General features: G+C 40.1%; 1 protein-coding gene and 1 pseudogene across 1 annotated transcript; both read left to right on the forward strand.

The window, feature by feature from the left end:
• Positions 1–5,101: 5,101 nt before the first annotated feature.
• On the forward strand, positions 5,102–6,316 carry LOC121644406 (annotated as a pseudogene).
• A 2,667-nt stretch (positions 6,317–8,983) lies between these two features.
• Positions 8,984–16,506, forward strand: LOC121644407. The gene is made up of 7 exons (XM_041992302.1): positions 8,984–9,186; positions 9,287–9,404; positions 9,672–9,940; positions 13,271–13,385; positions 15,255–15,340; positions 15,445–15,562; positions 16,074–16,506. Exons 1-7 carry the CDS (start codon positions 9,120–9,122, stop codon positions 16,393–16,395), a joined length of 1,095 nt encoding a protein of 364 aa, XP_041848236.1. The 5' UTR covers positions 8,984–9,119; the 3' UTR covers positions 16,396–16,506.
• Positions 16,507–16,909: the final 403 nt, after the last annotated feature.

The raw sequence follows: 16,909 nt of genomic DNA on the forward strand, positions 1-16,909 counted from the left end.
AGATGTGCCACCACAGGTCTACATGGTCCCTCTGATAGTTTTGCACTGTTCACGAGCCCTAAAAAGCTTCTCTTCTCCCCCACACACAAACAAAACTAGTTCATCTATCTGCGCTCTAATGGTTAACTAAGCAGTTCTATTTGTAATGTGACTTCTACTTTAATCCAACTGTAGTTGAGGTTTAATTGCGACATAGCTTATGTTTACTCCTTATTTAAGTCATGTTAGCGCCTAACCAGAGTGGTGAAAATTCATTTTATCATGGATTAACTGATTTCTGATGTGAATTTTAAGGTTTGTTTCAAATAGAATATAATAGAATAAAATAGAATAGAGTAGAATAAATTAGAACTTTGTCATTGCAACAAGTGCAACAAAATTACAATTCTATTTATTATATTTTATTCTCCTGCAAAACAGAATAAAATATAATAGAATAATTGCAACAATCATAATTAAGACAAAATACAGCGTATAGTAAATAAGATGAAATAGAGTAAAAATAAGATAAAAGATAAAGTAAAATAAAGTAAAACTATACAGAGTATGATATATAAATAAGGCGCAGGTGTTTAGTGCAAAATAAAGACACATGAGGTAGATTATTAAGGGACATGAGGCGGAATTATTAACTACTCAGCCATTTGTTCAGGGTTCTTATGCTGTCACGTAAAAACTGTTCCTGAACTGGTTTGTCCTTGCAGTGATTGATTTGTACCGCCTGCCTAATGGTAACAGATCAAACATGTGGTGACTGGGATGAGAGGAGTCCTGGATAATTTTGCCAGCCTTCCGGAGGCAGCAGAAACAGTGCAGTTCTTCCAGTGTAAGGAGAGGGCAGCCGAGTAATGTCCTCTGAGCCACCGTGGCCCAAGATGCTCTCTGTAGCGCACTTGTAGAAGGATACCAGCAGCCTCTGAGTGATGTTATTTTTCCTGAGCATCCTCAGGAAGTGCAGTCTCTGCTGGGTCTTCTTCAGTAGCTCAGAGGTGTTCACAGTACAGGCAAGGTCCTCCTCGATATGGACTCCCCCAAACAAGTCATCCACCCTCTCCTCACATTCCCTGCTGATGAACAGTGGTAGAATGTCTGTTTGTTTTCCTCCTAAAGTCTATGATTAGCTCCTTGGTCTTGACAATGGTGTTACTGTGGTGTGCAGAGGTATATGTAGAGGATATAGAACAGAGGGTTCAGCATGCAGCTGATGACCGCAGATGTATGGTCTCCCACTCTAACCTTATATTAACCCATAAGAGCCCGACGTGACATATTTCTCACATACAGATTCTGCGACATTTTGCTTCAATTTATGGTATAAACGTTGCTCAAAATCCTGTTGGACACAATCTGATACTTGTGTTCTGTTCCCTAATAGATACCCAGAAGCAGAAAGCCAGATTATATTATTTTTAATATATCACATGGCAATAACTGGTAGTTATACCATGGTCTGGGTGAATACTCGATTCTGATTGGCTGGAGGGTGTCCATTAAAAAGTGATAATGGACACCTATGAAAGAAGTTCCGGTCAAACAGACTTATTGCTGTAAATGATTGCGCTGACTAAACGGTAGTTGTAACCATGGCAACAGAAACTCAAACGCTGGGCTGCAGACACGCCAGATCATGTCTGTGACGTACATTGCAGTGAAAGCAGGTGCAGGCTTATTGGGCTCTGTCAGTCCAGGAGAGACGAGAATGGCAATAATTTCTCTACAAAAAAGAAGAGGGTGACAAACCCCCAGTAATAGGTTCAAATAAAATGCACCTTGGCAGGTAGATTCCCAGAAAAAAATAACATTTTATTTAAACTATCCATCCATCCATCCATCCATTATCTTGACCGCTTAATCCATTTCGGGTCGCGGGTGAGCTGGAGCCTATCCCAACATTTTAACAGGTGAGAGGCAGGGTACACCCTGGACAGGTCACCAGTCTGTCGCAGGGCCAACACAGATAGACAAACAACCATTCACACGCACACTCACACTCACTCCTAGGGAGAATTTAGAGTGTCCAATTAACCTAACATGCATGTCTTTGGACGGTGGGAGGAAGCCGGAGAACCCGGAGAGAACCCACGCATACACGGGGAGAACATGCAAACTCCACACAGAAAGGCCCTCAAGGTTCAAACTTCCCCCCAGCCAAGATTCGAACCGGTGACCTTCTTGCTGTGAGGCTGCGGTGCTAACCACCACACCACCGTGCAGCCCTTTATTTATTTATTTATTTATTTATTTATTTTTTTAAACTAGTTCTTTTAAAACAATTAATAATAAAACATAAAAACTGATAATTTCCCCAAACAACCCTATATGCCAGGGTTTAGATGGTACGGAAGGCCGATAAATTGGATCAGCTGGCGGAAATCCAAGCAGAGACAAAACAGCAACCTTTCACGCACAGTATGGCATAGGGCACGCTACTTCACGTGTCTAAAAAGAAGAGGAAAACACACCAATCATATGATGCTGATTAATGTCCTGCTCCATCTGACAAGCGAAAGCAGTCTTACCAGTACATGCCAAAATGGGGAGGGAGAGACAAGAGACCAGGAATACCATGACAGGCCCCAGCACCAAACTCAGTCACAACCCAGCAGAGCACCGCAAAGGTGAAACTGCTCGTCATGCGGCTTTCCGCACCGCTGCAACAATCAGCACACCGCAACGCTGCAAAGAAATACCCAAGGACCACCACAGCCCCAGTGGAGAAGGAAAGAGTTTATGGCACTTAAGGTCGCAGGGGAGGAAATGTTGATACTTTGGCACACTAGCCACACAACTGTCAGCGTACAGGGCATACTAAACGGATAAACACCTTCCCGGATATAAAGCCGCTCTACTCTGCCCTGCAATCACTGCCATATTCGCTACATCTTGCGCGCCTTCGATGGGGGAGCGAGCAGATTGGAGTAAGAAAAGCCTACTCCACCACACTTACTTACATACTTGATACAGTGTGAATGGTGGATAACATTATAAAAACGATTTAGGATAGACTTGATTGATACACTTTTTAATGATCAGAGTGGTGGATAACATTTCTTCAATAAAAAAAAGATTTAGGAAAATATCTGTATCTGTAATATCTGACTTTGAATGTTTGAAACAACATGTTGCATCATCCTCCTGACACACACATGCTGTAAGAGCTGCACCTGCCCTCTGAAATGATTATCATTTGAGATGCTGGTTCTGTGTTAGAGCCGGTTAAGAGTCGCTGCTGGACACAAGCTGGATCACGCCTGTGGCAGGGCGTCGCTGTGAAAGCAGCCTGCAGGCTTATTGAACAATGTAGGAAACTATCTGTGGACTTTGACTGTTTGAAACAAAATGTTGCATCATCTTCTGGACACACACAAACTGTAAGGGCTAAACCCGCCTTATGAAATGTTTGTGTCACATAACATAACTGTGGCATCACCAGTTTGTGATCAATTATTAGTTTATTAAACAATAACAACCTGCAACATGTGAAGTAAGCTTGCATGTCACTGGTTAGGCAGAACAGCTCAGCCTTCAAAGCAACAACCAACCATGTGAGACATTAAACACAGCAAAAAATCCCCTTCCGATAACTCATCTCATAGATAACTGTTATTCACATCTGCTTGACAGAAATAGATTCTGTCATAAAAATGTTTGCATAGTTATTACCTTTGTATCTTTTAATCTTACAGAAACAGAGAATGTCACATGGCAGGATGAACTGTTTTAGGGTCTCCTCTAGTTTATGGTTTACACATGGTACACTTTTGCACCTAAAATAAATTAAGGCTTTAGAAATATTATTATCACAATTGAGTAAAAAAGTTGCAATTATTTTTGTATCCTGTTTGCTGATCTAGTAATGTACAAATGGTGCTTCTGAGCAGGTTAACACTGGCCATCAGCTCCAGCTAGAGTCTAGCTAGACAGAGATGGACGTGCAGTGATAATTAGAGTCACTGATAGTTGCAGTAGTTATGGTAATTTGGGTATTTTAGAAAATGCAACATGCAAACAGATGTTTTATTAGAATCAGTGTTTACTTTGCACAGCATGTGCTCAGCTTGTTTACTGTGATGCACGTGAAATACCACAATATTACAGCTAAAGGTTACAGGAAAAAATATCAAAGTATTAACTTCCTGATGCTACAGCTGTTTGAGATAGTTTTTTCTCTTAAAAAAGTACTGTAAGATGTTTAATTGAATATTTGTTTTATTTTATACAAAATATAACTTTCTACTTGTTCTGTAATATGTGTTGTTTGATTTTTGATGACACCATTGCTTTTCTCTTTCAGGTCCAAGTTTATGTTTGCTTGAAAAGTGAGTCTGCCCTGTTGCATCAATAACCACATCCTGATCAGTTGTAAAACAGAGTGCATGCAGATGGTGGTCTACTTCAGCAGAAATGTATTAGTGAGGCTGTTTCCTCTCTTCTAAGAATATTTAACATATTCTGACAGAACATGTCACATGTCATGCAACACTCATGAGTGTCATGGAACTTTCAGCCACTATCACCAAAAGGTTTTTCAAATAAACAAGGAAATATTAATTTGCTCTTAACTAAGAGATGCGCCTTGTTAAAAAATTGTGTTAAATTTGGGTTATACATAAACACGTTTCTCAAACTCCTCATTAAATGGAATTAAATTAGGTTTTCCTTGGAAAAAACATCTACATGGCATCATTGGTACTATGAGACATTCAGATGTGTTTAACACTTTTGAAGGAAATCCAATTCAAAAGACAGTCTAACTTTTACAGGAATATAGTTGTAAATGCTGTCTACCAAGCATTTAACAGCAAATTCCATATATATCTGTAGATTAAATGACTTTTTAAGGAGAAAATAAGCTAGTAAAACATCAATCCAAAAAATCTTTTGTTTTTTTATCGGCACCTGTATCATATCGTATCGTATCGCATCGTATCGTATCGTATTGTATTGTCATTGTGTTTTTATTTCTTTGATGCCACTTCATATGCCACTATCTGTTCATGTACTGCTCCTACGTGTATCCTCAAACTTCCTCAATATGTCAAAGTAATACAATATATAGCCTACTGAATAACTGTTTTTTAACTAAGAGTAACTTATCTCACTCATCTCACTGCTCAGTGTGGAGGGGAAGGTGTTTTTCAGCATCGTTGCCCGCTGCCTGACAGAGTACCTTGACACATCTGTGCAGAAGGGAGGGATACCCCAAGTCCCAGGGTGCTTAGAACACACAGAAGTGGTCACCCAGCATATCAGAGAAGCATGGGAAGACAGAGGGGGCCTATCTGTTGTGTGGCTGGATATGACCAATGCTTATGGCTCAATACCCCACAAGCTTGTTTCAACTACCCTAGATCGCCACCACATCCCTGGGAAGATCAGAGACCTCATTCTTGACTGTTACAACAACTTCAGTTTTGAGAGTCATGTCCAGGGCAGAAACATCAGGATGGCACAAACTGGAAAAGGGGATAATTACCGGATGCACGGCATCAGTAGGCCTTTTTCCTTGGCGATAAAAATGTTGACCAAATCAGTTGAGCTGGAATGCAGAGGCCCGCTGTCCAGATCAGGTGTCCACCAACCACCAATCTGCACATTCATGGATGACCTTACAGTAACCACATCAGTTCCAGGATGCAGGTGGCTTTTGGGAGTCCTAGAGAAGCTCATCTCTTGGGCACGGATGAGCTTGATTCCAGCTAAATCCAGATCTTTGGTGCTGAAGAAGGGAAGAGTTGTTGAGAAGTTCCGTTTCTCCATTGGCGGTTCCCAGATCCCTTCCCTTTCAGAGAAGCCAGTGAAGAGCCTGGGCAAGGTTTTCAACAATACCCTGGACACTGAATCCATCAGGGCAGCAGGGCTAGAACTGGAAAGAAACCTGACAGCAGTGGATAAGTATGGCCTCCCCAGCAAGTTCAAGGCCTGGATCTACCAGCATGCCATCCTCCCACGAATCCTTTGGCCCCTTCTAGTGTATGACTTTACCATGTCTACAGTTGAAGGTTTTGAACAAAGGATTAGTCAATACCTTCGTAGGTGGCTAGGGCTGCTAAGGAGCCTGAGTAGTATCACTTTGTACGGTAAGAAGAATAAGCTCACACTCCCTTTCAACATCATCATGGAGGAGTTTTTGATCACTGACATGGTCCTCGTGTCAGAAAGAACAAGGCAGGTGGTGATTCTGGAGCTGACAGCCCCTTGGGAGGACCAGCTAGAGGAGGCATCGGCGAGGAAGATGGCGAAATATGCTGACCTAGGAGAGGATTGCCACAGACAGGGGTGGAAAACATGGTGCCTGCCTATCGAGGTTGGCTGAAGAGGGTTTGCATGGCGGTAGGTACTCTGCAGTACCTACCACCATCTGGGCATCACTGGTGCCCACAGAAAGCAGGCCATCAGAACAGATTTATAAGCACCTTTCCAACAGGTCTTGCTGCCCAAAGTGCTTTATTGTTATGACCCTCTTTCAAAATCTAGGGTGTTTGGGTCGCTAACAAAAACAAGGCCGAACAGAACGTAAATATATAACAATAATTTTATTAACAAACCCAGGTTCTAATCAATACAACAAATAATATGCAACAAAGGATGTCCCAATCTAGGTTATATATTCCGGCTACAAATAAAATAGATCTAATAAACAAAAAGTGTCCTTAATTTACGGTTTTAACAGTTTATAATTACTACTAATACTTACAGAAAGTAAACTTTAGCAAAATATCCCAAACAAACTTAGTTAAAGCTACAACTCAAAAAGCTACTCACAAAGGGTGAGGGTGTCTACTCTACAAAACTACAACTCAAAAGCTACTCACAAAAAGGTGAGAGCGTCTACCATTAAAAACTACAACTCAAAAGATACTCACAAAAAGGTGAGAGCGTCTACCATTAAAAACTACAACTCAAAAGCTACTCGCAAAAAGGTGAGAGCGTCTCTACTCAATACCAACTCAAAAGGCACAATCGTGCACACAATCAAAAGGACAGGAATTCAGCTCACAAAACCACACGGGTATTCTATCACACAAAGTCCAGCGTTTACTCTCAAAACCCAGCCTGGCAAACTGTGGGCCTGATGGAACACAGCTGCCCCAATTGCAAGTGCTTCCTACTTTTTGAAGTCCCTGGTGACTCTTCGGATTGGCTGTCAAAGAGGAAGGCGTCATCATCCAGCGTCATCATCCAGCTGGCACAGTGTAGATGGAGCCTAATCACTACCAAGATGCAGAGGGAGGGGCGTCTCCTGCTAGAACTGCCTCCAATTGCCAAGATGCAACCAGGCAGCAACCCTTCCATGATTACGACCACAGGCTGTAGACCTGGGGTTGTAACAACAATATATCTAAAATCAAGAAGTGAATATTAATAGAGCAATAAAAATAAAGCAATACAATTAAAAGAATTAAAAACAAATTAAAAACAACTAAGACATCAATGACTAGGATAGTTAAAAAAAAGGAAAATGTTTAGGTCTCTTTGTGAGCTAGTTGATCACAATAATGTTTCAGTTATTGTGCATCTAACACTTAGAGGGAGATTGTTCCAGAGTCTGGGACCTGCCACAAAAAAGACTATCACCTTGAGACTTAAATTTCATCCTTGGAATGGATAACATCAGCTGGAAGCTGGATCTCATGGATCCTGTTGGTACATGAATAAATAGGAGCTCAGACAGGTAAGAAGGAGCTCAGCAGTTTAGTGCTTTAAAAACAAAAAGAATTGGGTCCTGTATGAAACAGGAAGCCAGAGTTAGATGCCAAAACTGGTGTTATGTGCTTGCACTTAGGCTTTACTGTTTTTACAAAGATATGCAAAAATATGGAACTTTGGAGAATATGCAGAACATTCAGGCCAGTTTGAGTCGTGTTGAGTGTAGACATGCGGCAGTCATTCATCTTCCAAATGCATTATCTTTTTATGAGTCCATTTCCCCCTGTGTGTGTTGTTAGCCTTGATATCCCTCCCTGTGTGAGTGTGGGCATCTATGTCTCTCTGCTCTGGCAGGTTCCTCAGGCAGAACTGTCTCCTTTCAGCTCATCAGCCCTGCAGTATATCTGTCCCATTGTTCCCATCCTGTTCTTAATAAGATCTTAATAAACCTTTCAGACTCAGCCTCCATGTTCACAGTCAGCTCTTTGGATCCAACCCCTGTGACATATCTGTGTGTGTTGGTCTAGTTTTGAAGACTTTTAGTCAAAACAACATTTGTATGTATGTCAAAAGTATAGTTTTCATCTAATACAGGCTTTAATGTCTTAAAAATCCAATTGTGATAGGATAAAAAAAGATAAAATTAAAATTATCTTTCACCACACACACACACACACACACACACACACACACACACACACACACACACACACACACACACACACACACACACACACAATCACACACTCACATAACTATCTGCTGCCAAGTGTAGCACATAATATCATGTTTAGGTTATCTGTTTATGTTTGCCAAATCCCGTTAGCATCTTATTTTGTCTTTTCTTTGTGTGTTGTTTGCTCCACTTCCTACATATTTTTTGTTGGTAAACCCCCCCTTTTTTGTATATATGCTCTAAACAGGATAAAAAATAATTTGTCAAGATAACAGGGCAAATACACATATTATCAAACAGTTAGTATCCAGTTAAATACTAATTGAAATACTAATATCAAACAAAAAATTTCTCCTCTGAAGAGGTGGGTGGTGGTGGGTCAAGAAATAAGAACAAAAAAAAAAATCCAGGCTTAACAAGATACATTTTTTCCAGGTGAGACCCTTTTCCTTTACTTGCAACTGGAAAATGGTTAACGAAAGTCTGATGTCATGACCAGCTCATATCTTTGCATTCAGTGGCAAAAATATCATTGTTTCCTCTCTCCACTATGAAACCACAGTGCCTAGCCTCAATGGTGAGAGGGTATGTGGTGTAGGAGGAGCTAATATTTTATAAGAGCTGAGATCAAAACTTCATTACTCAGAAAGATTCAGACTTTCATTGCAAATCAAGAACATACTCACTGTGCCTGGTGTGTGAGCAAGACTGCAGCAAGACCATTTACTGAGTGATTCACAGTGTGCTGGCAGATTCTACGTTCAACCCCTGAAGACGAGGTGCACCTCCAAAGATGCAGCTCAGCCTGGTTCTAGCCACACTTCTCTGTCTCACCACATGGCTAAACTTCGTCAAAGCAAGTAAGTACCAAGAAATAGTAGTTAATTGTGTTGTCTGAATGTTTGTCAGGGTGAAATGAAGAATTCCTAACTTCTCTTTCACTGTGTACCATCTTTTTAGCAACTGGACCTGTGCAGAACTGTCCATGTGTCAGCTGGTCCAAGACCAGAGTCCATCCTGACAGAATCGTGCGTTACACTAATCAGATGGAAGGCGTTTGTTCCATCAGTGCAGTAAAGTAAGTAGTCACAGAGTTTCACTATTCTTAATTAAACCACATCTAAATGACATACTGTAAATGAATAACATAGTATTATAGAATTAAAAAACTCTTATCTTTTTCTTATAACACCCTGCTTTCTATATATATATATATATATATATATATATAATAATAATAATAATTATTATTATTATTATTATTATTTATGTATTTATTTATATGCCAGTGTCACTATATGGTTCCTAATAGTTGAAAAACAGTATGACCCTCCTGTAATTTCAGGTTTCTGACGATTCGTGGAATTACACTTTGCTCCGACCCCAACAGCAACTGGGCCAAACAAGTAATCAAGAAGTTGAATGCAAAGACACGAGTAGCTTCCACAGCGTCTACAAATACACCCCCTCAAAATAAGCTGGACTGGATATTGACCACAAAGGGGGAAAAGACACAGGATGATGAAGGGTCAGCAAGTGACATGACACCAGCAGCTTCCACAGAATCTCAAAATACAACCCCTCAAAATAAAACTACTGAACAGAGATTACAGTAGAAAATGTTGCTTCTAAATATATCTCAGCAATTCTTTATTATAAATGTATTTATGTGTTAAACAAAATATCTGCCATATTCAAGATTTTTAATTGTGAATAAATGACTTTTCACAAATATTGAGTTTTTATTTTAAAAAGAGAAACTAAAATATGAACCATGCAAATACTCTGACAAACACAATGTGCTGCTTTCCTAGCTTTACTTCTCAGCAGCTTTCACGATGTTCACACATAAATGCAGTAAAAAAATGTCCAGGAAGAAAACCAGCCTCCACACACAACAGATAACAGTGACAGTGATGGCTATGTAGATACATTCATATGTTATAGACACAGATGTTATATGCAGTGAGTGAGTAACAACAAGTAATGTCAATGTCATCAGGACTGCAGTCCAGTACTGTAGTGGTTAAAATGTTTAAAATGGCAACAAGTTATTTAACCCTGAATGATGCTGATGCAGTGAGCAGCATCTCCGTCATTAAACAATGTCAGATGACATCCTGTAGTTGTTTTATCTTCTGTTTCAGAAGGATAAAATTATTGGTCTGCATCAAGTTAATAAAACCAATACAGTCTTTTAAAACGTCTTCAATAGAAAACACCTCTTTGTAAAACATTTGCTGCACAAGCCTGGAGTTTCATGATATGGGGTTGATTCAGTTACTCAGGTGTAGGTGTTGGTGGAGGACTTCCAATTGTTTTTCGGGATTTCTTCATTAGTTGTTTGGCACTCTCTTCCAACAAGCATGCTGAAAGAGCTGTTCGGTGTTGTGGTGGTTAGCACCGCAGCCTCGAAGCTTGAAGGTGACTGGTACGAGCCTTGACTGGGGGGAGGCTTGAACTTTTCTGTGTGGAGTTTGCATGTTCTTTCTGTGCATGTTTGGGTTCTCTCAGGGTGCTCTGGCTTTCTCCCTGCACTCAGAGCAGGAGATGATCACTTCTGTTTCATAACCAGGCAGAAAATGAAATGTGTGAACCTGCTGGTGAATGATGTCGCCCTTGCTGCATCAGATAGTAATGTCTATTAATGAATAGTGTGAACAGCAGCATTTAAAGTATTTTTTTAAAAAAAGCATTTAAAACATGTTACACTAATTTAAAAACAAACTACACTTAATAAAATTAACTAACAAACAAAGAAAACATTGATCGAATAATTAATTTTTATTTGATTTTATTATCTTTTTATCTGTTATAAACATTTTTATGTTGTCTTTCCTTCAATTTTTGCCTCTCCCATCACATTCCTCTCCACAGTAGCCTCCATTACAACTACTACGTTGATTATACTAATTACATGATTTAGCGACTTTCAGCGACTTTTAGGACAGCCAATAGCTTCTTTTCTTACTGAGGACTGCCAGCTGCCAACAGTGCAAACAAAATTACATCATTAGAGAGCAAAACTTTCATAGTTTACCAAGAAATTGTTACTTTTTTCTTATGACATTTGTCAAGTAAATGCATAGTATCAATAGCTTGCTGTCGCTGTCAAAATTTTTCAGACTAAAACCACAGAGAGGGAGAACGAATGTGCAGGTGCACTAAATTCTCGTTTTGTTATTCACATGATATTCTATGAACAGGTAATGAGAATATGTTAGAATGTGATAAAGCTGAAGTCCAATAAACAAAAAAGTAAAACATGTACAAAAAGTTTGGCTGTGAAAGTTTCATAGAATATTTTCCATGCTATTCCAAAATACAGGAACAGGATCCTCCTGGACGTTCTCATGCCGTCAGTTATCAACGTTTAGGGAACTCTTTAACATTCCATGGACCATTCTTACCAGCGTTGCCAACTTAACGACTTTGTTGCTATATTTAGCGAGTTTTCACTCCCCTCTAGCAACTTTTTTTTTTCAAAAAAGCAATTAGCGACAAATCTAGCGAGTTTTTCTAGTATTATTGGAGATTTTTAGAGACTGATTTAAATGAACGTAGTTTACTTTTCTCAAAAAGGAGTGAGTGCTGTGCAGACCCCTCCCCCATCCAAAAGCACTCAGAAGAGGCGTGGTCCTCAAGCAGCAGCAGCTCTCAGGTGCATTCAGTGCAGGAGATCATCTTTGGTTCATGACCTGGCTGAAAATGAAACGTACAAAGCTGCTGCTGGCTTATCTGGAGCCTTGGAATCTTGGAGCTTAATCTAGAAATGACGAGCCGGAAATCTCGCATGAACAAACGTGATCTAACAAAAACGAAGAAAAAGAACCGTGACAACAACCGGAAAACACTAGGGATGGGACGATACACTTAAACTCACGATACAATGCATCTCGATATGGCAGGGTCACTAAACGATACATCACGATACGATATGAAAAGAGAAAAAAATAAAAAATATTATTGTGTAATTACAACTTATTTATTTTTGTTTCAGTTGCACACAGAAAGCACACAGCCTTACATGCCAAACAAAAACAAGAACACTCCCTTTGTGCAGCTCTTACCCTAGGTTAAGCTCTCTCACCTTCTCTTAAGTCATGGCCCTGGCCTAGCACTGGTTCTTCTTCAGAAAAACTAACATATCAACATGTTCTGGTGTAATCAGTGATCTTTGAGCAGACACAATGTCTCCTGCTGTAGAAAAGACACGCTCGCTGGGCACTGACGTAGCAGGAATGCAAAGGTAGGCTTTGGCAAAAGGGGCAAGTATGGGGTAAGCATATGCATTCACTTTCCACCACTCAAGTGGACTACTGTTAAGTGGGATAGGAATCCCATTTCTGTAGGAGAGTATCTCCATTTCAATCCCTCTGCTGGACTGCACTGCCTCAACAGTGGTGTAGGAGCTCCCAAGGAGATCTTCTAGCGCTGTCTTCTTTGGTGGGGGAGGCTGGATCACGCCCTGCATCTGCCTTTCTCGTTCTACTGGCTCTTCCTGGCTCTGCTCTGCTCCCTGTGCTGCCTCAGCCATGACAAAGACCCGCTCTGCTGCAGACCCTGATGTTGAAGCACTGGCCCTAGTTTTTTCATCAGTGTCACTGGTCTTAAAAAAAAAGACAAATGAAAAAGAAAAAAAAAGAGAAAAACTAGCTCAAACATTTCTTTCAATCCCTCACTCCTCTTTCTTACAGACACACTCTCTCTCTCCATCTCTCTCACTCCGTCACAGACACGCCCCGCCCCCTCTCACTTTCACTGTAACTACTAATTAATTTATATTAATTATATTTATATATATGAGAAATAAGTTTTCAGGCTGTAGCTTACACATATACAGTTACACACGCACAACACAGCTCCATTTTTTTCAAAAAAGGTTAGTCTACCTTGTTGCGTTGCACATGAAGTCCTGAAGCTTTTTCCCGTATCCTCGCATAGACGGACTCACGTTGTTCATCATTCAGGTGGGAGAGGCTTCGGAATCGTGGGTCAAGCGCTGCGCACTCCTGCAACATGTCATTACAGTCCCCAGAGTAACGGCCCGTGATGTCAAGTAGGATGGCGCTTTTCATGCTGGCGATGGTCTGTGTGTCATTTTCATTTGGTGACATGCTCGATCATGTGCTTAAGTGGCATTATAAGTGAAACAGTGGGCTCTTTTTCATCACAAAGAACTGTTGTGGCGGTCTTCAGTGGCTTAAGCAGTTTTACTATGTCTTCTACATCGGATATATCAGCTGGTCAGCTGTCCCTTTGGTAGGCTCGTTTTCTCCGGGGGCCGTCTTCACATTTTTATGGTGACGTTGAAGGTGGTGGTTCATGTTTGTTGTGTTGGAGGTGGTGTACGGAATGACAGCATAGCATAGCTTACACACAGTCTTAGTCTTGTCAGTTACTCTGTTGCTGTCTTTGTCTTTTTTAATGAGAAAGCCAAAATACTGCCAGACATATGACCTGTATCCAGGCGGAGCGTCCTCAATTTCGACCTCATCCGACATCTTTCGGCTGTTTGGGGGCAAGGTAGTTGGTGGTGCTAACGTCTGTTAGCTCGTTTAGCCTACAGCGTTGTTGCAGCACGCGCCGTGACCGACTGACGTGATAACGCACTGACTGCACCATTCACGGATTTTATTTTTTTTTTTTCATTTAGTTTTCTCCTGCTTGACCCGCAGAGAGTGCTGCCAGCCTGCCACCATAAACTACACGCACATTTACACTGAATTATATACTACAAAAATCATGTGGCAGTGCCATCTGGCCTTTATTTCACGATCCATTTTTTTTAAACTCGATGCATTACGTCACGCTTTGTATCGCGATATTTCGTCCCATCCCTAGAAAACACAACACCCAACATGGAAGAGGATATACAGGATGAGGGAATGATGGTGGTCTTGTGACTATTGTTAACAAAAAAAATCTAGAACTGAAAAAAATAATGTAACGTAATAAATTTATGCAACTCAATAGTTCAGCATAAACATGGATTTTATATCCTTCAGCTCGCTCTTTGATTGGCTACATTCCATTCCACGTCACAATCCACACAGTCACAACTCAGGAGTCATCGGCTTTCCTCACACACGTGAAGACTTTTGGTCTTAAATATTGAAACTTCCGATTGTCAGCCCCAACCCGTTTCGGAGCCGATTGTCGGGAGGAATTCACTCTAAAACACCTCAGTGTTTGCCGTCCTTGGACAGGAAAGGGCAAAATCGGGACAGAAAAATATAATCTTTATGTGTGTACCTAGCTTTATGTACACTTATGACAATTATTAATTCATCACTTTATTGCCATTCTGTTCATAATAAACCTTTCAGACTCAGCCTCCATGTTCACAGTCAGCTCTTTGGATCCAAGAACTCAGCCTTGTGACATGTCTGTGTGTTAGTCTAGTTTTGAGGGCTTTACTTTTGTACAATATTTGGTGAAACAACATGTTTGTATGTATTTCAAAAGCATAATTTTCACCTAATACAGCCTCAACAAGATACATTTTTTTTTATTTTTCAATAAAGATACTTTCAGTTTTGATTATTTGAATTTATTATTCTAAAAACAGCTAGCCCTGCCAGTGAGTATTTGCCTCTTTCCTTTAATTGCAACTGGAAAATGGTTAACAAAGTTCTGATCTCATGCTCAGCTCATATGTTTGCATTCGGTGACACAAAGCAACAAAGTATCATTGTTTCCTCCCTCCACTGTGAAGCAACAGCGGCAAGCCTCAATGATGTATGTGGGGTAGGAGGAACTATTATTTTATAGGAAGTGAGATCAAAACTTGATTATGCAGCAAGATGCAGACTCATTGCAAATCAAGAACATACTCACTGTGCCTGGTGTGTGAGCAAGACTGCAGTAAGATAATTTACTGAGTGATTCACAGTGTGTTGATAGATTCTAAATTCAACCCCTGAAGACGAGGTGCACCTCCAAAGATGCAGCTGAACCTGGTTCTAGCCACACTTCTCTGTCTCACCACATGGCTGAACTTAGTCCAAGCAAGTAAGTATCAAAACAAAGCAGTAGATGAATTGTGTTGTCTGAATGTTTGTCAGGGTGAAATGAAGAATTCTTAACTTCTCTTTCACTGTCTGCCATCTTTTTAGCAACTGGACCTGTGCAGAACTGTTCATGTGTCAGCTGGTCCAAGAAAAGAGTTCGTCCTAACAGAATCGTGAGTTACACTAATCAGAAGGAAGGTGCTTGTTCCATCAGTGCAGTAAAGTAAGTAGTCAAAGAATTTCACACTAGTCTTAATTAAACCACATTTAAATGGCATACTGTAAATGAATAACATACTATTATAGAACAGTGATTCCCAACCCTGGTCCTCAGGGCCCACTATCCTGCAGGTCTCCCTGCTACAATACACCTGGTTCAAATTCATGGCTCATTAGCAGCTTTCAAATGAATTAATCACATTCACATCCATAGAACCAGCCGGCTGATCTTTTACACCGTGCCTCTCCATGTCATAACAGAGAAATGACGGATGTATGGGGATTGTTATGCCGCGCATACGTTAATTATGTTAAAAATTTTAACGCAATTAATTACATAAATTAATTACTGCTGTTAACACATTATTTTTGACAGACCTAATGTCTTCCTTTGATTAAAACTCAGGAAGTTGGTTGTGTACATATAAATATTTCAGAAAATGAAACTATATTGTTCTTAATAAATTTATGCAAATAAATAGTTTAAAAACAGTCTGACCCTCCTGCAATTTCAGGTTTCTGACGATTCGTGGAATCACACTTTGCTCCGACCCCAACAGCAAGTGGGCCAAACAAGTAATCAAGAAGGTGGATGCAAAGACAAAAGCCTCATCAAAGAAGACACGAAACGAAGGGTCAGCAAGTGTCATGACACCAGCAGCTTCCACAGCATCTACAAATACACCCCCTCAAAAGAAGATGGACTGGATAGTGACCACAAAGGTGGAAAAGACACAGGATAATGAAGGGTCAGCAAGTGTCATGACACCAGCAGCTTCCACAGCATCTCAAAATACAACTCCTCAACATAAAACTACACAACAGAGATCACAGTAGTAAATGTTGCTTCTAAATATATCTCAGCAAGTATTTATTATAAATCTATTTACATGTGCTACAAAATATCTGCCATATTCAAGATTTTTAATTGTGAATAAATGACTTTTCAGTAAATATTGAGTTTTTATTTTAAAAAGAGAAACTAATTGTCTGAACCATGCAAATGCTTCGAAAAAATACAATGTGCTGCTTTCCTAGCTTTGCTTCTCAGTAGCTCTCACTGTGTTCACACACAAATGCAGTAAAGAAATGTCCAGGAAGGAAACCAGCCTCCACACACAACAGATAACAGTGACAGTGATGACTATGTAGATAAATGCATATGTCATAAATACAGATGTTATATGCAGTGAGTGAGTAACAAGAAGTAATGTCAATGTCAGCTGGACACACCTGGAAAAGCTTAACTACAATCATCCTTTAAATACACTGCCTTTTGTTTCAAAAAGGTAAAATTATTGGTCTGCATCAAGCAAACAAAACCAATACAGTTTTTTTTAAACTACTATAA

The sequence above is a fragment of the Melanotaenia boesemani genome, chromosome 8 (genome assembly GCF_017639745.1).
Source record: "Melanotaenia boesemani isolate fMelBoe1 chromosome 8, fMelBoe1.pri, whole genome shotgun sequence".
In the NCBI taxonomy this organism is placed as follows: domain Eukaryota; kingdom Metazoa; phylum Chordata; class Actinopteri; order Atheriniformes; family Melanotaeniidae; genus Melanotaenia; species Melanotaenia boesemani.